General features: G+C 40.5%; 1 protein-coding gene across 1 annotated transcript; it reads right to left on the bottom strand.

The window, feature by feature from the left end:
* Positions 1–7,166: 7,166 nt before the first annotated feature.
* LOC121949727 (monocarboxylate transporter 2-like) lies at positions 7,167–26,011 on the bottom strand. Its single transcript, XM_042495467.2, has 5 exons — positions 25,907–26,011; positions 23,555–23,775; positions 17,699–17,842; positions 14,408–15,223; positions 7,167–9,985 (listed from the first exon to the last, which is right to left on the bottom strand). The coding sequence occupies exons 2-5, from the start codon at positions 23,769–23,771 to the stop codon at positions 9,681–9,683; spliced, it is 1,482 nt and encodes a 493-aa protein (XP_042351401.2). The 5' UTR covers positions 23,772–23,775; positions 25,907–26,011; the 3' UTR covers positions 7,167–9,680.
* Between the last annotated feature and the right edge of the window lie 1,132 nt (positions 26,012–27,143).

The following is a 27,143-nucleotide window of genomic DNA, read 5'->3' as shown; positions in this document are numbered from 1 at the left end:
TTGGAGAAAGATACAAGCAGCATAAGTAGCCAGTCACACGGCTCTAGCTGAGTTTAGAGACAGATCCTTGTGAAGGGGCAGATGAGACTATTTTTTTACTTTAAGGCATGAGAGAGGCGTCAGAGAGCTTCCACTATTTTTATGATACAAAGCTGCATTTTTTTCCAACTGATGTATTTATCCAATTCTATTTTAGTTACAGGGCACTAATTATTAAAAACAAAAAAGGCAAACTTTTGATTTCAGGCTTTTTGAGAACCGCCCTTCTATTGAGGCTGTGAGTATCAGTCTCACTTTTCCCCCCACTACGACACCCCTGTAATGTAGACTGTAGCAGAGTGTATGAGCAGCACAACATGTCCTGGTTTTGGACCCCGGGGCCTCTGTGTGCCATATTCTTCTCATGATTCTGTTTTTCCATATAATGCAAAGATATGTGCCTCAGGTCAGCTCTGAAACTGCTGGTTTTGAATATATTTGATCAATGTTAATGTAGGGTGTTGACCCAATCTACATACAGAGTCATATGTGGTGCACATAAAAGCAAGTTGTTTCAAGGTTTATAATGCATCAACAATTTGAAATGAGTGTTTTCTTAAATTCTGGGTGGCATGCACATCTATAAAAGTAATATAATACAATATCAGATGTATAATTAATATTTTATAACTATACAGAAACCAAAGAAAAACAAGAATGCATGTGCAGCAACAACTGAATGTCCTCCATATGTTACAATAATTGCAAGCCTGGGAGTAAGCATTCTTCCCTACCGGCGTTGAGGTAGCAAATAAATGTAAAGGAAACACTGAGTGAGAGAGAACAGTGTGTGTGTAGTGTGTGTGCTTTAGGGTCTGACCTGCTGAATGAAGGTGTCCTCTGATTTGGTCCACTGTGGGGCAGGGGTCAGCATGACAGACGACTCAGCACCTGTCACCAGCCAAGTCGTACTCATCAGTCACCACCTCCATATGCTGCCCATTAAAATGAGACATGTGGGCACTCGGCTGGCAAAGTCCACACACCTAGTGACTCTCTCCACATCTGTTGACAAAGCCTTAAACACATGCAGCACGGAGAAGGGGGAAAGGACAGTCGACAGGGGGAAGGAAAGCAAAACGAAACAGCAGCTACATTTACATGCAATGAGAATAGACTTTCCTGGACAATAAATTAAACGGGCTCTCAGACTCATCATTCAGTTACCTCATTCTGCAATGCAAAACCTAATAATTCAACAGTTGGTTTTCCCTATCTGAATTCACACTCACAACATTATTGTTCAATAGTTTACTGTCAAGATAGCAAAGTATGATAGTCCAGTGTGTCAAATTTAGTGGCATCTCTGTGAGGTTTCAGTACTGAAACTTTCTCCTGAGTGCCAAGCGTGTAGGAGAACTACAGTGTTTGATGCAAGAATGCAAAAACACAAATGGCCCCATCTGGAGCCGGTGTTTGATTTATCTATTTTGGGCTACTGTAGAAAAACATGGTGGACTCTGAGGAAGAGGACCCACTCCTTATATAAACAAAATTAGGGGGATACATTGCCAAAAATGGAATATAAAATAATAAGTATGTTTTCTCTAGTGTATTATCTCCTGAAATGTTTTGTTACCTTAGAATTAGCCATTAAGATCTACAAAAAAAAATGTATGAGTGAGTGTGCCCTTTAACTGCTTTATACAAGACAACAGCAATAATTCTCAGTTGTAGAGTATAAAAGATGCATGTAAGCATTTTAACACAAATAAGACCTTTACTGGAGAATGGCCAGTAGCCAAAGTAAGGCCGTGCATATAAGTGTAGCCTGAGGGAGGGAGAGAGAGAGAGATGAAATGAGGCAATGTGAGTTCAAAGTGGAGGAGAAATTCTCTCTCTATACCAATGACACTGTTAAAATTTGTTATAGGTGTGCCCGCATGCATATGTATCTAGGTGCATGTGTGCATGTGCAATTGTAAGCGTGATATGCCTGTTTGTGTGTGTGTGTGTGTGTGTGTGTGTGTGTGTGTGTGTGTGTGTGTGTGTGTGTGTGTGTGTGTGTGTGTAAATGCAAGGGAGTGTGCGAGAGCACTTGAGTGACTGTAAAAGAAATGCGGAGGGCATTCTCTTCAAACGGATGGTATTCAAAGAGCAGGGAGTTTCAAAAGGAGACAGCACTGAGGGCAGTCTGGTTTGAACTGTGTTTGTGCAAAGCAGTCCGCCTTTAAAAAGAAAAAAAGGAATTCCTGAAGTACATTCACTGAGTTTTCTTGGAGGAGGAGAGAAATTTAGGAGAAATAAAGAGAAAGTGGTGGAGCCAGACAGACAAGGAGAAAGGGAGTTTACTAACCGACCAGAGAGGAGTAAGAAAGAGGAGGGAGTCATGGACTGGAAGGCAAGAGGAAGAAAGTCAGGAAGAGAAAGACAGAGAAAGAGCAGGACACATAGAGGGAGAACATTGGCCCGGGGCGCTGCTACGTGCTGCGCCTCCTTTCTCCCCTTTCTTCAGGAGACTCAGAGAGGAGGAAAGAAAAAAGAGAGGAGACGAGAAAGAACAAAAACCCACTTTCCACCCGTACCTATGGGAGTGCTGAAGCCGGCGGTGCCCCATATAGATGCACCGATCTGACCTCGGCGCGGCTGGAGTGATGGCTTGTGAATTACCATGTCAGTGGCCCAGTGCCCCGTCATGCCGGCTCCCTCACACACACATAATAAACACACTCCATCACCCATTTGGCCCAACCACACCGCCCAAAGAGAGCATATTAATTATAGATGTACGTTAAATTACTTTCATTACCTCCCCTGCTCTGTGGACGGGACAGAGACAGGGATGATGGATGGAAAAGGGTTTGCCGTACCTCCCCAAGTAGTAAACGTCCCCTCTTTTATTTTTTCTAACCCTTTTCCCGCCCTTTCATTCTTTATTTTGCACCATTTCCTCCACATTTTGAGGTTTCTTTCGCCGTTTGTCTCACAAACAAGTTACCATTTTCCCCTACTGTGACAAGGACTAGAAAATGGGAGAAAAGTGGGCAGAAGAGTACAAGGCCATGAAACAATCCCTTTCTGGCTGGCTGAGGTTGTGAAAGGAATACTCCACTGAAAATCTGTAAGTAAGGCTTCAACTGAACATAAGATTGAATAGCAGAGAAGTGGATTGTGGTGCAGGCAAGTTTTGAGAAGTAGAACTACTAGTCTACTAAGAAAGACTGATACAAAAGGCCAGGCTAATAAAAGCTGATATTAGTTTGTTGCAGATTAATTGGAATTGCTGTGTACGTCAGCCAACAAGTAACAAGAAATTGAATACAGAAATGTCAAACTTGGTTTTCAGGAATTCAGGAACAGTGTCTCCATTATGTTTTTCTGCCAGAGAGCACTGAACAGTAGAAAATCCCAAAACACTTTTTTAAGCTGAAGAGCAATATATATGGGTCTTTAGTAGTGTTGTTGATTGATTCAGGTTCAGCTCTTGACATTTGAGTGCAATTTATTAAATTTTATATATTGTGAATAAATATGCAGAGTGACTTCATTCTGAAGGTTGAAACTTGCCTATTGCAACTGATTTTGCCATTGACTGATCCTGGTGGAAGGGGCCTGCATTCATCACAAACCAACCCCCCTGTCGCTGCCCCGTTGCTCCTCTCTAACCAACCGACTGCTTTGTGTGGGGGGGAGGCAGGGAGCATCTGTGGATCAAGAGGCGGCATGATTGGTTGACTGGTTGTATCTTAGCCCCTTCCCAGCCCTGCCCATTGAAAAAAAAAATGTTTTCACATTCTGGGGCAGAGGCACTCAATCTTAAAGGTGGGGGGCTTAATTACTCTTACAGTGTAGCAGCCTTTTTAATAGGCCACTCAATAGATGGATTTGTTGTGAAGTATCCCTTTGAAGAAATGGCTCAACATTTTGTGAAAAAAAAATGCTTTGGTTTGTTGCTAAATGTTAGATAAGAAGATTAGTAGGCTTACCACTGTCACATCTATCTGTAAATGTGAAGCAATAGCCTCCAGCTGAATAGTTGGCACAAAGACTGGTATTGGAGGGAAACAGCTAGCTTGATCTTTCTAAAGGTAAAAAATACACACCCAACAGACCTGTAAAGCTCTCTTATTAAAGCTCCTGTAGGCAGTTTCATTTTGGCGACATTGGGCAAAATCTTCCAAAACCTGTGAGTAAGGCTACAACTTAATATATGAATCATCAGCATAGAAATGTGGCAGCCATACACACTTAAGATATAATATTGCAGAAGGGCTGATAGTGAATGAGGAAGGCTGTGTGACCAAGCAACTGAATTAACTTCATCCTTGGAATTTGGTCTTAAGTCTTGTGAATTAAATTTATTTGTAGGAAAACAAATATCACATTCTTTATAGGTGCATGTTGTGACATTTTGGATGGTGCTTGATTAAACATACTATGTAAGCCCTTTTTGATGAACTTTTGCTCAGATGTTAATGCTGAAACTCCAGGGGGAAATCACATGATAGCAGACAAGTTCTAATGAAGACATGGAAAATGTGGAAATAGCACATCTCTCGTGTTATCTAGCGGTATCCCTCAGTGTATTCCCTGAGCAAATAACAAAGCATCACATCTGTACTTCAAACCTAAAGGCCACTGTAGGATGCAGAGTGTGTGTGTGTGTGTGTGTGTGTCTGTGTGTGTGTGTGTGTGTCTGTGTGCGTGTGTGTGTGTGTGTGCGCACTTGTCCTTGCTTCGCTGTGTTCTGTAAGTTTGATCTCACTCCAGCGAGGGAAGCATTACATTGGTAGCCTGTGCTTGCTCAACACCCTGGGCCTATCTAATCTCTGCTGCTCTGAAACATCCCATTCAATTTCTTCTGCTGATAGATGCCAGTGCTCTTTGAGCCCTCTGGGAGCATATTTTTTCCTTCCTGCTTGTCTCCGACTCCTCGCTTGTGTAAGACCACTCCAGATTCATCAGGTCAGCCACCTTTTGTAAACAACTGAGATCTGATTCACAGAGATCCAAAGGTCAGGAGAAGGGCTGATGATCAACATCCACATGCAACTCTCTTGTCCACACTCACTGCATTTTTGTTGGTAGATGCTGATGACAAAATGTTTGGCGCACACAGATAGGATGTTTTATATGATAAGTGATAAGCAACTACAATCATGCACATCTAATTTGGTAACTAGTTTAACAAGCGCTGACAATTTACTGAGACCTGTCAGTTAAGAGTGATAGATTCTAACTGATGTCCTCATTAAAGGAATACTTAGCCCCCAAAATGATACGCTGTATATCAATTACTCAACCTGTGTTAGTTTGTAAACAGATGTTTTGACTTACTTTTCCTGTTGTTAAACTAATTCAACCTGTCACACAACTGTTACAGTATAATCCAAGTCTCAATTATCCAGTCGTATTCTCAGTACTTCCTAAACGTGCATTTTTGATAAAACCTTTCTAAAACACTTTTGCATAAACAATCTCAGGCACAGACAAGTAGCGAGTGCGTATGTTTGAACTCTTGGTCCTGCATTCCAGTTAAAGCTCTGCTGTTTCTCACCCACACCTGTTGTTGCCATGGTGAAATGTGGTCAAGATGACGCCAATTGTAGCAGGAGCTACTACAGAAGTAGTGTTGAGTATTTTGTCAGGTGTATATATGTGTGTGGACAGATCTTGTGAATGCCACAGCATTACAACCGTGCAAGACGGCGTCACGAAACTTTGGGTTCCTGAAGTCTGAGCAAGGGAGCCTGGAATAGGGGGATAGGAAATAGAGCAGAGACCATTGGTGCACCTACTTTACGCCCCTGGACTACATTCATTTTATGTTGTGGATTGCTGTAATGTAGCTGCAGTGATCATATCACAACATGGTTTCTAGTTTGATAAAGTTTTGCTGTTAATAAATTCAGCTCTAAATGACTAGAATGTCTCTTTTTTCATTTCTGGATTCATGATTCACTGTGGAGGCAGGAAAGAAAGTTACGATGTAGGGTGACATTAGTAACTGATATACAAATGTTCATTTTGGGAGTTAAATATGATTAGAAAATACAATTACAACTTCTCTTCTTGTTTATGAGCTCACTTTTGAAAATTTGCAGACATGGGTGCCACATAATGTGTTCAAGCTATTTTGCAATTAAATTCAATTTTGTAACAACGCCAGGACTCATCCCTCTGAGGTGTCTTTAGGAAGGCACTGAAAGTGCAAGGGCTGTGAACGTCAAAAGGGGAATTTCTCTACTGAGGATCTTCAAATTAGTCTCATGTGACTTGTCTTACTAACAGCAAACAACATAACCTTGCAGCAACTATGAAATACACAATGGAGCAAAATATCAAACTGCCCTAAGGCGTGTTATTCATAATCCGCCCCCCCCCCCTTTTTTTTTTTTGTTCCTATAGTTATTTTTCAACTAGCATCGCCTTGTCACCTGATCAACTAGATCCTCTGGAGATGCAGAGTCTTTTTTTTACCACTGAACATGGAGGACAACGGTCATGAAGTTCAGAGAGAACACACACTGTAGGGAGGGCAGGCTGTAGAGGAGGGTCAGCAGGCCAGAGGGGAACAGGAGGTGAGAGGAAATATAATAATGATAAACAGATTTCCGGTCACAGCGCCCATCGCCTAGTCTCTGGGGTACCTTTCCACCTTGTCATGTCCAAAGACCTTGCCTAATTCTCAGCGAAGGGACGGGAGATAGCACTGATGTGTGTGTATGTGTGTTTGCACGTGCATTTCTAATTTATTGGGCCACTGATTTGCTGATGTGTGTGGGGCTGCATGCAGCTCGGAGCGCTAGCCTGGAACATCCGGGCCTTGCTTCATTAGGTGCTCACGCCCTTAAGCAGCTGACATTTCCAAACTTGTTCCCCAGTCTTCTAATTGTCGTGAAAAATTGGACACGGCCACCAACATTGAGAAGCTGCGTGGTAGATCTTGATTTGATGGCATTTCTCTTGTGTCGGAGTGTCATTTACCTCATTGCTTGGATGTGGAATGCAAAAACTCTACAGTAAGTGATGAAGGAAATGAGAGTGGACTATTCATTCTCCTCATTTGCTGAACAAAATCATCACCCGTACCAAATAGGTCTGACTTTACTGGTGCAGATCAAATTTCTGATTTACTATATGACAAAAATCGGAATATAATTAAATAGAAGACAGAAAAACATGGGGATTTTAAAAAGGCTTACAATTTTATCCAAAGTCAATGGTACATTGTATACCACATGTGCGAATGCCAGTTGAAATACAGCTCTAATAATCTAACTAGGAAAATACAGCATAGATTAAATTCAGAGTCCAAGAAGCTGCCATCACCTTAAAACATAACCCTATAATATCTACATACAGGATTATTTGTAATGAACTTTCTGCTTTTGTCACTCACTCAAACACATTCACTCACATGCGTAAATACACACAGCATCAAATCATTTGGCAGTGCATGCAAATCCATTCTCACCCAAATAACAAATGTCACTGCTAAATGTCAACACAAATTTTTTACATTATTGTGAAGGACACACCAGAGATTATAATGTATTTCAGCATAAAAATTCAAATTAAATAAATACTGACAACAATTTAAAAAGACAGTATTTGCTTTAGTGCCTGATCAAAAGTTAATATCACACTTCAGTAACAGGTTTTTGCACTTTTAATACTTCAATGACTTTGCCGGCCGCTGCTAGCCTGCAAACCAGAGGCACGTTTAGCCCAATAAAATGTAGCCTATTTAAACAGAAACGGTGGTGCGCTGAGCACTTTATTGCATGTGTTGTGTTACATAAGGGCACTGCCTTTTTAATTCAGGAGGGATGATATACATGTCATTGATTGGATAAAAACCTCTGATGCATCCACCACACATAAGATAAAGTTCATTGCATCCGTTACAAAGAAACAAGTCTTTCAGCCTGGAAACCGTAGAAAAATAGTGCCCCCCTCTTCAGATTGAACATGACCCAGACAAATTTGCAAGCCCATGTTTAAATTTCTTTGGACAGATGTGCCTTATACCCTTCCCTTTTTTTTCTTCCTAGGATGTCGAGGGCATGACCCACCCTACTCTGCATCTGACTGGCTAACCCTGATATTTTTACCCTTACAAATCTTCTCCGCAAGCTTAAATCTAACCAATCAAACCAACAAAGGTAAAGAGTACCAGCTAAAGCAGGTCATGCCTTTGTCACCCTAAGAATAAAAAAACTGGCCTTCAATGCAAACAGATTTTCAGCCCACCTTACTCACTTCAGGCCAATCAAAACTGTTTATTTAATTTGGGCGAGGTTTGACACAATAACTGACAGCTTGCAGAGGCTTCGCGCTCAAAGCAAAATATGTGATGACGTACTTTCTGGCTCAGAAAAAGTCATTCCGGGGACATGCCAGCGGACATAAAGCCTGCTGAACAAAGAGGACTGCTACTGAGGCATTTTGAAAAATAACCAAGATTGCTGCAGCTTATGTGGAACTTTCTGCTAAAGTACCACTTGTAAATTCAAAAATGGCATCAACCGTTCACAGACATATTAACGTAACACCATCATAGCTCATCTCTGCACGCTGTAGTCCGTTTACGTTTTTTAGCACTACATGATATTTTCATGCTCTGTTTGGTTATAGGTCTACAAAATCGTGTCCAGAGGCATTTTGGTCTAACACCCCTTAGAAAATAAAAATGAATTGAGAGACTCCAGCCTAATTTGAATTTGTCTGGAGGATAGGCAGCTACAGTATTTCATGTGTAAAACCACTTTTATGATGTTAACACTGCAAGTGCAAACATCTCCTGAGGTTATGCACATTACAACAAGAACAATTAAAACTGGTACAATGAACAGCTAGGAATCACAAAACGAAGTGTTCGTTCATGATCCTGTGAGAGAAAGAAGTTAACCGTTACTGTAAACATTTGCTCTAGTATATAGAGTGTGTGTGCATTTCAGCATAACCTGTGACTTGATTTTGTACAATTATGGTTAAGACGTCACTTATTCTGTTATTATAAGTATTTTGTTGACAAAATACTGGAAAAATTAGTGACATATCCTTGGTTCTAAACAATACTTTGCAGTTTGTGCTAATTAGCTAATGCATGTAAACACACTACATGGGGAGCATGGTAAATATTATACCTGCTTATTATTAGCATGTTTAGCATCATCACTGTGAGAGTGTTAGTATACCAACGTGAGTATTTGGCTCAGTGCACTGCCGGACCTAAGCCTACAGCCTTACATAGCTCCTAGCGTGACTTTGTGCTGTTGGTCTTTTTGCTTGGCAAATTTGGCTTGAACAGTTAAACAAATATGATTTTTGTTTGACAAAATTAAGATATTAACATTTGGTTCAGGTGGAAAAAGTTGGCGTATCGAAGCAAAATGCGACAAATTGAAATGGAAGCAGACATGGAAAATAAGGGGCACACATGAGACATGGGACTTATGTCATTCAAACTTCCACTGAGGACATTAAAAATAGAGGCAGATAAAAACATCACAGCGATAAGGAGACATTAACCTTCCCGAACAACATGAAACAAACAGAAACGCCCTATTTTTTTCCACATTTTTCACAAAGTTTTCCACCACTTAGATGGGATGCACTCCTTTAATTGTGCCATCTTGTTGCACCCTCTTCTTCTGCAGTGATTAATAGCAACTAACTGTAGAGTAACATTTAATTCACATTTTATTTGGTGTTTCTGCACTCACCTGGCATGGATCTTTCTGGGCTCTGTTCTCTTTTGACTCAGGTTCAGTTTGTGCTGTGGCTGCCTCAGGGATCGGTTTCATCTCTGAGACACTCACCTGGTCCTGTTTCTCTATGGCTTTTTGGTTCTTCTCTCTGTCCTTTGTCGAGTTCGCTTTATCAAGCACGTGGTAGTTGTAGATGTTCATGACGAAGAGAAAGAGTCCACCAGTCGTGATCACTGAGCCACACATGAGGAAAAGATACTTGTAGTCACCAAAGATGTCCACCAGCAACCCTGCGTGGACAAGTGAAGACGGGTGCAAAGAAATTATATTACGAACAAAGCGAGTGTCAGTTGTACCCATTTTATGCCACACTTTGTCTAAACAAAAACACACTTGTAAATGTTGTACACCATGACAAGCAAAACTCAATATATCACTGAATAGCATCTTCATCCAACCACGTTACAAGTTTGATGCTGAAGAGCGAGACCAAACTCAGATTTGGCTTCTGTGTGTGTGCGCGAGGGAGTGAGGGTGAGCGCAGGCCAATTTGAGAAGAGCCATGTCGGAAATGACAGAGGGCCATTACACCCTGCCTGGCTCTCCCTGCATCTCTGGGAAGGCAATTTGAACAGCCGCTACCAAAACGAATCAGAAGAGAGGCCTATTCTCAGAGCCATAAATATCAAGCCCAAGTCTGCAGAAAAGTGACAAATGCAGTTTAGATCAGATTTAAGCCTCCAGGTTTTCAGAGTCTTACCCGCATCCCGACCCCCCTGACTCCAGATATGGATCGATGGGAGAGTGTTGCTATAGTTCTGTCTCAGCATGTATGACGGTCTGTTCATGTCACTATATTACAATCTACTCTTTACACTGTTTTAGAGCCTTAATAAAGCAATGGAAGAGTATTCAATATCTAAAACATTTTAAGAAGAAATACAATATCTGAATCATTTTTAGAAAGAATATATTCTCTAAATGGTGCTTAAAGTCACATGCATCATCAAAAAAATTACAAATTCAGTAAAGGGAAGGCATTTGTTTTCTCTTTTTTTCTCAGCATCAGCATCATCCACTTAACAAAAAAAAACGACATACTATGTAGAAATGGTTCAACCTTTTGTTCAATATCATCAAAATCAGGAGTGTTTCTTAAAACCTGGTTCAGTTTTTATAAACTTTTAATGACTGGCAGGTTCCAGTGAGGCTCATTTAAGCTCACTTTATGTACAAAAAAAGATAAGTCAATTTTAGACATTGTAAACATCCCCACACTTTCATGCATCTTTTACGTTTGCATAGATGCAGCCCATAGAAGGCAGAGTCAAAAGTGTTTTTCATAGACGATGGTGGAGGATGTCGTAATAATGCACCTTTAACGGCGGAGGACTGCTGGGCCATTAAATATATTGCGACATGTGGATAGAGTATTCTTCTCACTATATTACAGATTCGTTTTGTTCCACATTTTTCAAACGTTTCGTCGTCTCAAGCAGTCATATTCCTATTGAATTATACTACACTGCCTTCGCAATTTCTGGTGGAACCACTCCGTTCCATAAAACACTTGTTTTGTCTCTTTCTGGAAACTTTAGGAAAACATGATACACAAATAATCGACAAAATGAACAGAGTAACAATAAAAGGCTCCATCCACTTCTGTATGCATATCCAACGTTGAGCATAAATGAACGCTTACTTAACAGAGGAGTCCAGACCAAGTCATCATTTTGCAAGTCACAAGTCTCAAGTCCTTGCACTCAAGTCCTAAGTCAAGACAGGCCAGTTCCGAGTCAAGTCTCTGGTCCTAAACTTTTGAGTTCTTAAAAAGTCATGATGCACTCTTCACCAAATGTAATGCAATTTTATCTATAATATACAAAATCACGAATGCTTTTTAAGATTTGTATTTATTTGTTAAAATAAATGCGACTGAATTTAATCATTAAAAAAAGAGGTAGACAGCGCACTTTCATATCATATTGCAATTTAAACAATAACAGAATGAACTTTTTGAGTTCCTGTCCCATCTCATATTTATCTCATCTCATATTGGAAAAAATGTCCACAACTTTCTCCTCCCAATTTGTAAGACATTTTCTGGAAGACTATTCTTCCTTTAAGTGATTCTTTTTGTTTTTTAACATGTTTTATGTTTAAAGGAAATAAAAAGAATTAACAGGAAGGGAAGGGAAATGAATTAATTGTGGCACACTTAAGACATATTTTTAATCTTCGGGCTTTGGTGAAGGTAGGCCTACTAAGTATTTTTCATTCCAAGACTCAAGTCCAAATGAAGTTACGAATCACTGGTAAAATATTCAAATTTGTGACTAGCGTCTGACTTGAGTCCAAATCCTATGACATGACGTAACCACTTTGCTTAACAGCTTGGAAAGCACATTTATTGTGAAGCAATATGCAGTATCTTATCAAAATTACAGCTTTATGATTGGGTGGCCCAATGGGTCTTCATTGTCCTTGGTAGGTCTCCTTAAGTGTGCCAATTACCATCTTTACGACAATGATACTAATGTTTGTGTGCGTGCATGTGCTGTGCCGTGCTACGCCAGGAAGGGTCACTTTGTATTTGGATCTCGATGCTGTCTGCATGATCTGATTGATAGCACTCATCTGGTGCGCGTACGACAATGACCATCACCCTCATTAAGACAGCCCTTGATTGGCTGAGTGGTAATTAAGTCCATCTGGCATAGTCACCTCTTTCTTTTTTAATGTATTCACAGCTTAATTATGGCCCAGGTACAGGACTTCAATGAGAGTTTGAACTGAGCGTCATTAAACACCCAAAGCAAAAGGCTAATTACACCCACTTACCTCACTTCCTCCTAATTGGATTGACCCGAAGGTTTGGGGGAGCAGTAACAAGCAGACTAGTTAGGGGAGACACGACGATTGTGCCCTCTGGAGGAGAATGGTAGACGTGCAGGGAGGCACATATTTACACTACTAAATGAGCGCCTCAGAATGGGGTCGCACCAGACAAACTGGGGGGCTTATACATTTTCACCTCATTAAAACTCAGGTTGGAGGCAAAGGAAACGTTCATAAGCTGGCCAATATGTACAGCTGACAAAGTCACGGGCAGCTGCAGTACGTCCTCAGTGTATTTATATAGGACATAAACAGGCCTAGCATATTGGTCAGTGCACAAGCAGAGCTTTGGCCATTTTAATAGTTTGTTTATTTATGTGTTTGATGGTTTTAAAAACACATCAGTTACATTACTAGCATCACACTTGAGAAAGTTACTCTACACACATGTAACATGACATAATGACACCGCAGGTGTGGTACCTCTGCTTTTTGTGCAGTTTGTTACACAATGCCAATACAGTGCAGTGAATATTTTTATTTTTTTAGAAGACCACAACAATGGTCAACAATGTACCTCAGCAGAAAGAATTGATACATTTACATGCTAGAGGCAGTGATTTCCTACCTGCCACTTTGGCAGCTGTTACAGACTCTGATGAGCTCAGTTCAAAGTGGTCTTGTCCTACTAATGACAAATTGTCACTATAAAACAATTTTCTCTGATGGCTCCTTTTTCTGTCATTAAGTTCCATTGTTTCATTTTTACTGAAACAAGAAAATACTTTATAGCGTGTTTCTCAAAAGTGCACTAATCTAGAAAACGGCAAGAAAGCAGAGAGGGTAAACAACATCCCTCTGATTACACAGTTATTTAGACCATGAAGGTAGCTGTCCAACAATCTAAAGCCCCATCAAAAACAGAAGAAGGCTGGGGATAAGTCGTCAGATAAAAAAAAATAAGGGGGCTTTTCCTGTTTTTCCATCGGCTGGTTAGCGAAAGACTTCAGCTCGTAGGCTGATGCTGAGCACTTTAAATAAGTAAGTCTGACCCATTATACCCACTAACAACATGCATTATAGGAAGTCACTTAATTTATAACGTAATATTTCCAATTCATGTGGCCCATTAAATACTAAAGATTTAATGAGAGATGTCTGTGACAGCCAGTGATTTCATCAAAGTAAGGTGACCTCTGGTGCACATACCTTTCAAGTCCTTCGGTTCACTGTCAAAAACATAAAACATTCTTAACATAGTTGTATTTTTTAAGTTTTCAGGCCAAATTCAGCCGAAGACTTCATACAAGCCTGAGCAATGAGTACCTTTTCATCTTCTTTATAGCAGTAAATAACAATGACCAACTGATATTATTTTCCACATCCCAAAACAGCTCTACTCACTCAGTGATAATCCAGGTCTGTCTTACTGTAAAGACACCCTCGCAGGCAACTATACTCTACTGCAACACAATGCAACCTGTGAGTAACACTGAGATAAACTCACGAAGGGAAATAGAAAAAAATCCTCTTTGCTGTTATTCAGTGTGCTGCATTGTTTACAAGGGACTGTATGCCAACCAGGATATTTATTCCTGCTGTAGCAATGAAGTTCAAGTGTGTGTTTGTATATGTGTGTACATTATTCACTTCCTCTTGGCCCTTACGTTGCAGAGAAGTGTAAGGCAATCTAAAGTGAGCAGAAAGTAAATACATGCGCCTGGCTGATCAAATTCAGAAATCTTGACAAACACGGAAAAGTGTTTTTCTGAGAGGTTTTGTTTTATCAGGGACTCAGGGACTATCAGATGACTATCAGAATGATTCTGTCGTGTGTGTGAATGGGATAGTCAGTAGTCAGTGTGCACACTTACCTGCGACAGGTGGTCCCAGTAGCATGGGGAAGCACTCGATGATGGTGACCAGTCCAACAGCACTGGGGAAGCGTTCACTTCCCATCAGGTCCATCAGACATTCAAATATCAGTGCGAAAACCATACCAAAACTCATGCCAAAAAACACCGCATAGGTCACCAGGAAGGCGTAGCTCTCGATCAGCGGGCACAGTAAGTGGCACGTGCCGTTGAAAACTATGGCAAAGCTGAAGAAGTACTGGATCCTGGGCCTGATCCACTTGCTGTTGGCGATCAGGCCGGTGCCAGGTCGCACAAACATGTCCACAAAGCCCATAATAGAGAGCAGATAGGCTGCATTGTATTCCTCTATGCCTTTGGTAACAGCATAGGCTGGCAGAAACACAATGGGCGCATAGGCACCGAAGATGAACAGCACGTTCCCAATGAGGTAAATGACGAAGCCTCTATCCCTGAAGAAGGTCAAATCCAAGAACTTCTTTGCATTGTTCATACAGCTTTCTTTTAGCTTGGTTTTGTGCATAATTGGCTGTTCCTCCACTTTCTTCTGTGGTGCGCATGAGGATGGCTTACGAGATGGAATGACAGGCCTCATCAGGGCCCCAGCTACACAACAATTAAGTATCAGACCCCCAAGGATAAGGAGACTTCCTCTCCAGCCAAACTTGAGCTGTAAATATTGGCTGACAGGCGCCAGAATACATAGAAACACTGGACTCCCAGCCATGGCTAGTCCGTTAGCTAAAGGACGTCTGGCCAGGAAATACTTGCTGATGATGGTGAGAGATGCATTGAGGTTTAAGGAGAGTCCACAACCTGTGTGAAGACAGATTTGTTTTTTAAAAAAAAGTCACATTTCAAAAACCCTCAGTAAGAAAGCCTTCTTGAATCTAAACTCCAAAGGGTACTCGCTAAATTAAATCAAGGCTGATTCTGCTTGGTGCTCATTAAGGTTTCATCTCATTTCACTTCTGCTGGCTAAAATCTCATTACAGAATGCTGGAATTATTTCAGAAATAATTTCTCCATTTAAGTAGAAATAAATTAGAGGGCCAAGGTAATATGTTCACTCGCTTGCCTTTTCACCCAAAAAAAATCAATTTAATAGCACCTTATTTTCCATGAAGATGAACAGCTACAGGTAGGTGGTTAGGGTGCTATATGCTCCCTTTCCAATGTCAATTTAATCGTCTTCTCTGCTTCCATGATGAAGCTCAAGGAAAAAGTTTTGTGTGTGTAAGTGTATGTGTGTGTGTGCGTGTGTGAGAATATCTCAAAGTGGAAAGTGGGTCTGATAAGTAGATTTATAAAAATGAAGATTTATAGAAAACAAGTGCATTAAGTCGTAATCCACCCTCCTCAAGACAGCTGCCCTTACCAGCCAGTAGGACTCACTAGTGCAGCGATAAGGACATAATCCTTCACCAGCTTCCTACTACCAAATACTATCCAAGTCTAACATACGGCCACCTGGGATTTGAACCCCTGCGTTCTACAGTAACAAACAAAACTCTCACATGAACCATATGCAAGGACTTTACAAAGCGATGCCCTATCCCTGCACACTGTCGTTTCTGCACTGCACAAGTTTTCACTATTTCAATGGCTACTGTCACTATTCCAACTTTTTTGCTCTACATAGCCTATACATTAACCAATTCATCACTTCGGTGTCCTTTCCTGTCACACATCATCAAAAATGTGAACCTTTTAAATCTTGAACATCCAGTACACTGACCTCAATGCCACATATGAATCCACAACTGCTTTTCTACAACCTTGTGCAATGGCAAAAAAGCTGACCTGCATTGTTCATGTTTATTTCAAAATGACAGCATCTAACAAAAGGTGCAGGAGAACAACAAAGACAGAAAATCAGTCAAATGTGAAATCTCTGCGAGCAGCTGTATAAGGATACAAGGATAAGTACTTACTTAAAGCCATGCACTAAATCTGTTTTTCAACTAAATCTTTTTGCCTGTGTGCGTGTATTTGTGTATGCATGTGTGTAACCATATGTCTGCATGTTAGGTGCGCAAGGGCACGGGGGAGCAGAGCAGGGCACACATATAGCCCCGGGCACCACACATGGCCCAGCCACTTGCTGGGCATATTAATCCTTCACAGCAGTCCTTGGCAAGGTAAATTAGCCTCGCAGGGTGGCAGGGAGCTCCCATGTGAGGACCATGATCAGAGCCAACGAGAGAGTACAGGGGGCCACAGAAGACCATGCTCTCTGGGATCAGGGACGGTTCTGTCTTAATTACCGTCCTGGCCCTGGTCCCGTTGGTGCTCTAACAGCACCCCAGGAGCCGTGGCAGACGCCTTGGGCCCCGACAATCAGTGCTGCAGCCCAATCAAGGGAAGCAGATCCGGCAACCAAGAGATTTTCAAAGGATATGAAAAGATGCAGACTCTCTCTACCTCAGAGGGTCTTAACCAGGGCTGACAAGAATGGTTAGTAAAGAGATAAATGCTTCTGGCATCTGTATCATGAAAGTAGTTGGCTTACTCACTTGCAAACACATCGGTACTTTGTTGTAGTATCAGGCTGTGATCAGATTATTGTCCATAAAGGCCAGTATGTAAGTCGTAAAATCTATCAACCTGGCTAAAGCTTTTTGGACAAAGCTGTAATCAGAAAAAGGCTGTGTATTGGTACGCCGTACCTCTAAGGTATCGATCGAAGTAACCCGGTACTAAGTAGTTTTGAAACGTCTTCAGTCAAATGATACCTGCATTTGATCCTTTTTACACGCGGATTCTAATTCATCCCGACTCCTTGCTGAATCAGCATACTTTCGGTTACTATCTCTGAAGCCGCTCAACATACTGTCAGTTCAATGTTTGCCTGATTAGCATGAGCTAACACAACAGCAATGGCTAATATTCAACACCAAGCCGTTAAACGGTCCCAACAACCTCACACTGACACCAAAACAGCTCAACTCTGACCTTATACCCGCTAATAACAGCTATATGTCCCTGTGTGTGTGATTGTCACAACCGTTCCTGGCACGGTGCTCACACTCAAGCAGCAGCAGCTGCTGCGACCCATACATTTGGTGCAGTGAGGCCGAGTGCTTTGTATTACTTGAGTGGGGAGTTCAGTGTGCCTAGATGTTATCAAAATGTTTGACAGTATGAGTATACTACATGAAAGTCATTACACATTATGGGTAACAAATAATGTGGTCTACTGGTATCACTTTAGAGGTACTAGTTTCGTAATTTTTTAATTGATACCCTACCCTACACCATATATGATAAAAAAAGATCTAAGCACTGTACCTCCAATGACACCAATGAAGAGGTAGAGGTAAACGATGGAGTTCCCAAAAGAAGAAATTGCCATAGAGACCCCACACATTAGTCCACCCAGTATGACTATTGGCCGGCTTCCAAAGCGATTGACCAACACACTGCTCACAGGTCCTGCAAGACAAAGAGAAAGACAGAGTTCAGAATTATCACATGGTGTATCTCATAATAAACAGTTACTTACTAATGAACTTACCTATTGTCAGTGATCAAGGGTTCAGACAGCAGCACCAGTTCTGATTCTAGGTCTAAACCAAGGGCAACAGGACATCGCATCGGATGATGGAACACCTCCGCACTTTGTGTCCACAGCCACACAACTTGGCGACTCATTATACTCTCTCCATATGATGTAAAATGCTACACTCAGTAATCAATCAGCAATTAAACAGCCTTTTATATGCTGTCAGTCTTCCCTTCATTCATAACCTTGCCTGGAAGAGTGACATTGCACCACCAGCCCTTCCACATAATGAAAACTTATTTCTTCTCCCTGTTTGAAAGACCAAAAGCTTCACAATTTATTTTACTCAGTTCATATAGAAAATGGAATGAGCATCAATCAAATTAATATGTGGGTTGCCATGATTATTGAAAACCTAAACATGCAGCAGCTTTTCAAGTAAATGTTGGGAAGTGCTTCTGTATGGATGGTGATAATTGAAAACAGTCCAGTGAACCGTAAGAGGATTACCCGTTTGGCAAACACCTACTGTCTTCAAGAGCATGTTTACCATGGCTGATGATTAATTTCTCAGTGCATGAGGAAACAGATTTATACTAAGACGGACAATGTGTTGTCTTTAACTGAATCTGTGTCGACAAAAGCATATTCTGAATTCCACCAAAAGTGGATATATCCAAGATTATTATGACCAGCCATTACGGATTAGCATGACTACATTTTTTATCTCATATATGAATTTCTAAATGTAGATCACACTGCTGATAAAAGTATAGTTCTTTTCCAGCACAATACCTAAGCTGTCATACTTAAATAAATCCATGTATTAAGGATTTAGCAGCAAGCCCGCAGGCAGCAGTTTGTCAAACAAAAGCAGGACGACTCCAAACTAACAAACATTTTACACCACATTAAACACTTTTGATCACGAACAACAGAATATAACATTGTGAAAGCATTTCTTACGATTGTTTTTTCCCTCAGGTCTTTGTAGGACTGTGGCATTTGCTATTGCTCAAGAGGAAGAAAACCTACAACTACCAGACTGCACTGCTGCAATGGACCAAAAAATGCTCCCACTGGTAGGTGACGTAATGTAAACTTGATTGTTTGACAAAATGGTGGATGGCTGGTAACAAAAGATTTGACATTACAACTTAACAGTGACTTGATACATGTTTCTGAAGATGTATGATGCGGTAAATATGCAACTCAGTAACAGAATCTTGACAGGCTAGTTGTCAAAGTCACAGGAAGGGTTTGTCTCCTTTTCTGATGTTTGCCAGCAAAAGTTGCAGAGGTAGGCAGTAGGCAGTCATCCCTAGGGTCCAGCTCCATGAGAACAGTTCTTACCAGTACATTCAGTCTTATTGGCTAAAAAAGCATTGTTGGATTGTGAATTTGTATCTCATCAAAACTCTCAGATCGTATTGTATCAACACTTAACTAGTCTGAAGTACAGTGTTGTACTCAGCCCTCCTGGTAAACAGCCAATCTTGTAACTACAACTACTCGCTTAGTAGACCGCACCGCACTGGCAAAAAAGTAAAACACTTCCTCATTTTCTGGCAAGTCTAGGTGAAAACCCAATTTTGGACTGTAGTGTTATATCCTGCCTAAGGCAAAAACCAATCAAACTATATTGTTCAGTGATTCATCTCCACTCTAAAGTCCACCAATCAATAAATTAACTGATTGTTTCAGCTTAAGAGTATTAAAAGATCTGAGAGGAGGATAAAGTGGCACCTTGGCAACTATTTTTTTCTGCCTTTTACTTCTGACTGACAAGCTGCCAACTTGCTGGGAGATCTCCAAGTAAAGTACTCACTGATGTCCATTCACAATATCACAAGCAAGATCTGAAATTTCACCATAAAATGTTCCTGTGTGCTCTTTTGCTATTAACATATATATTAAAGCTTATATTCATAGGCGTGTGTGCAAATTAATTTTAACTGAGTCATGACGATCAATTTTCTTTTCATTTTTTATCTTTCTGGCTTCAGGCTGAGCTTTAAAAAATGGTCCTCAGCCATACCCGCTGTACTACTTTAACTACAGTACATGAAATAAAAATATCTTTCCTGCTGTTTATACAGTTAACCAGGTGCCTGCAGGGGTCAAAGATGGATCATCTCTCTCACTGTAGCTGTGTCACAATAGGGCATCTCCCACACTACCACCATTTCTACTTCCATTATAACTTCATCATTCGGACTCCTTGAGTCAGAGGTTCTCTGAAAAGGCTGTCATGTCTCTCCCATGGGGCCCTAGTGTCAGACCCAAGTGTGCTGAACCTTCCTCTGATATATTCCCCCTGTCTCTCTCCTCCACTGGGTGACATTGCTGAAGCCTTGCCAAGGACAATATGATAAAGCCCTGTGCCTGAGCCACAGTGGAGGGGAATATTTCACCAGTTAGGCCTCTCTTGAGTTGAGCGCAGGTGAGTCACACACCCTAATGTCCTGCAACCTTGAAAGCTCCCACTGATACATTCACATAAAGCCCCTATAACACTTTTATTCATAACTTGTGTCATCTAATGAGTTTTCCAAAGTCCACTGTGGAAAAGAAATTTTAGATTTCTCTAACTGTGTTGCCTGTAAAAGCAGTGATGTGCATGTGCATCCTTTGTGACATGGATCCAGGTTTATTTTTGTTTGTTTGTTTTTGGTTACAGATCTCACAAACCTTTTATTTTGCTAAATTTGCAGTTGAAAATTTTGTTGCATGTTGTTCTTTTACTGTGGTGCTTGTTTTGGTAGACATTTTAAGTTCTACTGCCTCCTTCACGGTCAAAGGAAATTCTGTCATTAACCTACTAATGCTACTTCATGATTAAAACAAAAGCCCCTTTTACACAGAGATTGCACTATGGGGCCGCTACGACGTCTCTTCTATATGCAACCTTTGCATTTTTACACAGAACCAAACAACAGCAGCATCATTCCTCTCCAGTATCAGATTTTAGATAGCGTGGCAAACATGCGTACAGTAGTTACTTCTGAGATGACTACATCCACCAAGAAGCCTGCGACGAAAAGTGATAATGTGTGAATAACACACCCATGGGTACATGCATAAAGTTTCGACTGTCCTTAACAGATGTCACTGATAGCTAGACCGGTAGGGATTTATGTAAATGTGATGCAAATGAGCAGCCGCTGTTACCTGGCTCCCTAGGTAGGTGATACTCTTTCAGAAACTTTGAGACTGGATTTCTCACAAAACTAGTCTGAAGAGTGCCGACATTCAAATGGCCACATCTTCTTCAAATATTTTCAGATTTCCATGTTTAAGACATCGTTAGATAGCTTAGAAACTACACTTTCAGAATCTGTAAATAACTCAAAATGCCCCACGTGCGACTTGTTCCTGGTTTTTCTATGGCTGGACACCAACGCTTTAAAGTAAACTGTGTCACTGTGACACTGTCTAAATTTAAGTCAGATGAGTAACACATGCTAACATCATTACTCTTAATCAGCAGCCTAACGGTCGTTGCAGTAACTCATGTGATGTCAATTTCTCGGTTATCTATGGGGTCCAAAAAACCATATACGTAGCACAACAGTGGGGTGCTTTGTGGAGAGGCATGTCTGCAGTCAGCTGGCCATTAGCTTTAATCTTTGTGATGTGTTAAAGTACAACTTTCAAGAGAAGATGTGAGGTGACTGAAGCTGTGTTTGATCAGTACACCATTATCAGGGCTAGTTCTTGAAGGTTTACTTGGTGTATGGGAGCCCTAAGGGAACATAACACAATATAATACAAAAAGACCAAGAGAAAAGAAATAGCTTGGCCTGCAGGCAATTATTTGCAGGCTAATGCAAAGGCATTCTCTAGTTATATAAAGGGTATTGATTTAGAGGTGTTGACCACCAAACGTTTAATAGCTTGAAGGTATAACACACTCACACTACACTCAAATCTAGAGTTACAGTTCTGCTACCCTAAATTTGAAATGACAGCATTCATAGTACCCACGTGGTTTATAGCATAAACTGTATCTGCTGATATTAGCGGATCACAGGTGCATATATAAGCATATATGAGGCCTGAAGAAAAACAAGAAATATACATCACAGCAATGCCAAAGATATGTTTGAGGTAACTTAAAAACAGTGTTACCACTTCATTGTTTGCCTACTAGAGGTAAGTGTTTTAAGCTGAAAAATGTCCCATTCAATACATATCTTGATCACATTTTTTTATGAATATAAGTTGCACATTATATATTGTTTCCAAATTCCCATTATTTTTGGTGACTTTTTCTCCTCTTTGCTTCCCAACTTTTTTTTTGTCCCTCTAGGGAAATTGCTTGAATAACAAGAAAAAGCACATAAAAGCCATAAAACATAACAGACAAGAAACAACATAACACCCTAGGTATCATCTATAAAATGTTGTCAACAGCAACAACCATCAACCTTTTCATAATCAACATCACTGTCAATATCATTATCATCATCACCATCAATCATCACATAAACATACCAAAAATTAAAAAAAAAAAAAAACCAAAATCTGAAAGTCATAACATTTCTATGAATTGCACATACTCAGCGAAGGAAACAATTCTCCTGATACATGTGCTATATCAACCTTTAACCTAAAAACAACATTTTTTTCCATTATGTAAAGCACATTTTGAACTATGATCCTCACAGAAGGGGGCCCCTTTCACTATGAAGCGAACAGTGAACTGCTGTGTCAGGGAACGCAACAGATTTCAGATGTATCAACAGTTAAATCATTCCACAAGCAGAAAATCATTGATTACCAGAATCATCAGGACAACCTAGAAGATTATAAAGCAGCAGCCAAAAATGTAAGAAGACAAATTAGGGATATATTACAGTGCACTAATTTGAAAAAGTTCAATCACTGATCAATACAAATGCTGTAGCATGAAAGACAACGTGACTCTGACCCAGAGATGCCATAACATCCTCCACACCACCCTATCCCATCTGGACAAAATAAGATAGCCTTTTATTGACAACAGTTCATTGTTTAAACACCATAGTTCCCTCGAGGCTCTTCACAAAGCACAAGGACTTGAGATTAAACAACTCCCTGAGCATGTGACTCTTCGACTTCCCAGTGGGCAGACCCAGGTGCTCAGAGTGGGTGGACAACACCTCTTCCACCCGCATCCTGAACACTGGAGGCACCCCCCCAGAGCTGTGTTTTAAGCCTCCTGCTGTACTCACTGTACATAAAAGACTGTTTAGCCACTTCAGACTCCGGCACTATTATTAAGTTTGCCAACAACACAGATGTGGTGAGCCTGATGACAGATAACAATGAAAAGGTCTGCCTGAAAGACGTAGAGTACCTGACCCAGTGGTGTCAGGACAACAACCTACTCCTGAAGTGGACTTTGGAAAGAGGCTGGGAAGGACTCTGTCCCCCTTAATCCCTTAATAAAGCGTTGCCACCAGCACATCTGTTCAGTTCAGCATACATTTTTTTGCCCTGCCAGCACTAAGAGGCTCGTGGAGTTTCTACCCTCGGGTCAGAGGGATCCTAAATAAGCACACTGGCTGAGACCCAAGGAGTTGGTGCTAATATGGTCACATGCTACACATAAAACAGATAATTTTACCATATGGATGAAAAAATACTGATCAACTCACCGCCTGCATACATGGCAGCTAGCATGATAGAGGAGATCCATGCTATTTGACTGTAGCTGGCCCCTAAATCCTCTTGGATGTCTCTGAAGAAAATGGAGAGGGCTTTGGATGTGGAGTATGCAAATCCTATGGAAATGTGGGCCCCAACCACCACCACCCAGCCCCAACCACCATCCAGGGGTTTGTAGCCCAACTCATCTGCTGGAGCTGAGGACATGTTTCTGTTCAGAGAGTAGAAAAACAAACACTGTATTATTATTTACCTACAACAAAACATATGTTGTGACTTGAAAAGCTGAGATGACCTATTAGTGCATATTAAAGCTGAACTTGATCATTTTTATCAAGATAAATACATGAAAAACGTATTCAGTATTTGTTGAAACTGTTATATTCGCACAACACTGAAGGAGACAGATAATCTGTGAAAACAACTCATGCTCTCCTGCCTACTCTATTGTCTTGTAGCACTTCCAATGACCTTAACACATTGTGAACAAAACTAGGCAGCACTGTTCAAATATGAATCACGATTCTGTTGCTGTATTGCCCATTTCTCACCTCAAATGTTTCCAGAAACATATTTTAGTGTAATGTTTAACTGTAAAATGAGAAAGTTGGTCTGGCTAGTGAGCAATGCTTGATACTTTGGTCAACCATTTCCAACATGGTGGCCGGGTCAAAACCGTTCTCATTTTAGAGCTAAACAGTACACTAAAATATGTTTCTGAAAACGTTTAAGGTGAAGAAAAGGGCAAAGCAGTGACAGAATCTTGACTCATATTTGGCCAGTGCTGCCTAGTTTGACCGCAGTTCATGAAGTGATTGACATGAGTGACAGCTGCGTTTGAGACTCTGCTGCTCTGATTGGGTGTTTTCTGTGCACCATGGCAGACTTAAGCTAATGCCATTAGAAGCGGTGGGAAAAGAAGGAGGGACATGATGTTTTCACAGATGATCTGTCTCATGTGTCAGTGACAGTTCCAGCAAAAAAAAGCCTAATTATGTCCCACAGACAGTCATATTTAAACCTTTAGAACCTGGATGGACATCTGTTCTGTTCTGCTGCATTCAGACACCTTTCACAATACTAGGCTATCTGAAAAAGTGATCTTTGAGGGTTTGGGTTTTTTTTTAACATAGTGTGTAAACATGGGTAGGCTTTAACTGACATTTAAACCTCTGAAACCTGAGAAAATTTGTTTGATTTTTTTTTGAAAACATGAGAAAAATGCAACGAGCAACTTGGCAAGAAATGTCCTAAAGAAAAAAATTTAAAAATGTAAACAGTGATGAGAAAATGACTTAAAAGTTTGCTGTGTATAATATTAGATATTATTCAAAAAGGAAAATTATCCAGAATACTATATTTGTAGTTATTTTTGGTGCTTATTTTCAGGTTAATTCTCCTGTAACGTTTTACTGATTTCTTGTTAATTTCGGAGGAAGGTCTGAGGACAGAAGGATGTCTTATGTTGTTAAGCCATATCAGGCAAATTGTTTTTTGTAATACTGGCCTTCATTTATGAAAATGAGTTGATATTAGCAGCCACATTTCAAAATAAGGGACTGAACATAGCACTTCCGATGTAAATAGTAGGTATTTATGCGGACTAATACTAGGCTATCTGAAAAAGTGATGCTTTGAGGGTTTGGGTGTTTTTTTTTAACATAGTGTGTAAACACATGGGTAGACTTTAACTGAAAGTACATGATGGAGATGAGAAACACAAAATGCTGTTGTCCCATCATTAAATCAAGCTCTTCGGTTTCTCCAAGCTTCTAAATTTGAATAAACTAATACATACGGTAACAACGCACTCCCTGCGCCTTTAAATTATATACTTCAGTATTGTTTAGCCTCGACAGCGACAGCTAGCATGCGACAATGTGTGTGTAGTTTAGGAGAAAAGTGTAACATGTGTCCCATAAAAGCGGTAAAAAAAAAAAAAAACAGCTTCGGTTTTAGTTTCGGTTGTGTTTGTTGAGCAGCGTGCCGGGGCAGATAACGTTAGCATCCCGTCATAAATTTAATTTCATTCACGCGTTCATTTGAAACAAATAACGCCACGGGATTCTGCTCAACGTTTCCTCGTTTTCCTCTTTCTGCCTCACCCGGTCACAACTTCAGCTGTTAGATGCGTTCAAGTCAAACATAACTAAAACCGTTTTCAATGAGGGGAAAAGCTCGTGGCTGTCTTAACTCTAACAACACAAACGGGAAGAGAAACTCCACACGTGGGCAAAGCCCGGAATCAATGATGCGACGTCTTTGCTGTCTGAAACCTGTAACTTTCAAAGCACTGAAGACAGGCGAGCTAGCAAACATTGTATGAAGTCTGAGTACACTACCTTTCATTGAGCGCCTCTTCAGCCCGCTTGTTTCTACAGTTACTAACTGAAGTTTCAGCCTGCTGCTGTATTTGACGTCTGGTCACGTGATACGCACGCGCACGGCCTAGGGGTGTCTGCAGTTTTGACTAGTTTCACGAGATCATTAAAGCAAGAGCTGCTCTCAGTATGACAACATCCCATGAAACTACCAGTCTGTTTACTGTGGGTTAACTGTACTTTGACAGAGTACTACCTGTCACAAAAGTACTTTTTTTTTCATCTAATTGCCCATTCACATTTGCCCATTCAGAAGTTACATACTCAAAACAGTTCACACAGACCTCAACTTTAAGTCTCCGGCCAAAATGACACAATCTGTTTGCAAAATGTTGTCACATTCCCAAAACACATGTACACGCAACAAAAGCAAATACGTTCATCAAACAACACAACTTGTGTTCAAATAAATACATTCTTTCATTCATTACATAATCGACCGCAAAATACAGCTATCAATATGAGCCGGTTCAACACTTGTTTGGGCTTTGTGTCTGTGCCATTTGTTTATTCTTGAAGTGTATTCTCTTCTCCAAAGATTATTTACTAGAGATAATAAATCCTGCGCTTTACGCTCTTTTTGAGATGCCCTGTTGAAATACTGTAAAAAAAAAAAAAAAATCCTTTTCTGCATTTCATTCATATTCATTTGTATGTGCCTTTGACCTCTTTGATCTGTGCTTGCAGCTAGCAACACAGCAGTGGTATCTTTTATTGATGGTCATGGACTGATTGCTGATTTTAAAGAAGTTTGACACGGATGCCTGAGAGATTTACAATTATACAAGTGATTTCTATCAGCTTTCAACAAATGTTTTCATCGGGTCTTTCTATGAGATCTGATAGATAGATGGATAGTTCTAACATGTGAAACAAACAGAAAACAAAAAAATGGCAATAACAAAAACTGATAACCTGTACCCAGTAGCAAAAATAAACAGCATCTTACATGTTCAAAAAGGAGTAGGAGGAAGTATTAACCTATTTCCTATCCCGTCTCAGCCAATCAGTGAACGAATTTCTTCATCTCCAACATACACTCACATATTTACACACAGACTCACATACAAACACACATATTCATATACTTACATGTATGCATACACATATATGTGTACGTGTGCATGTATACATCCCACCAATCTACCCGTACAGCCTACACATACAGGCATATTCACATATATGAAACATAATATAC

Source organism: Plectropomus leopardus, chromosome 2 (assembly GCF_026936395.1).
Source record: "Plectropomus leopardus strain MGB_pleo_1.0 chromosome 2, ASM2693639v1, whole genome shotgun sequence".
Lineage (NCBI taxonomy): Eukaryota > Metazoa > Chordata > Actinopteri > Perciformes > Serranidae > Plectropomus > Plectropomus leopardus.
Note: the sequence above shows the minus strand (reverse complement) of the source record. Positions and strands in the feature narration are given on the sequence as shown.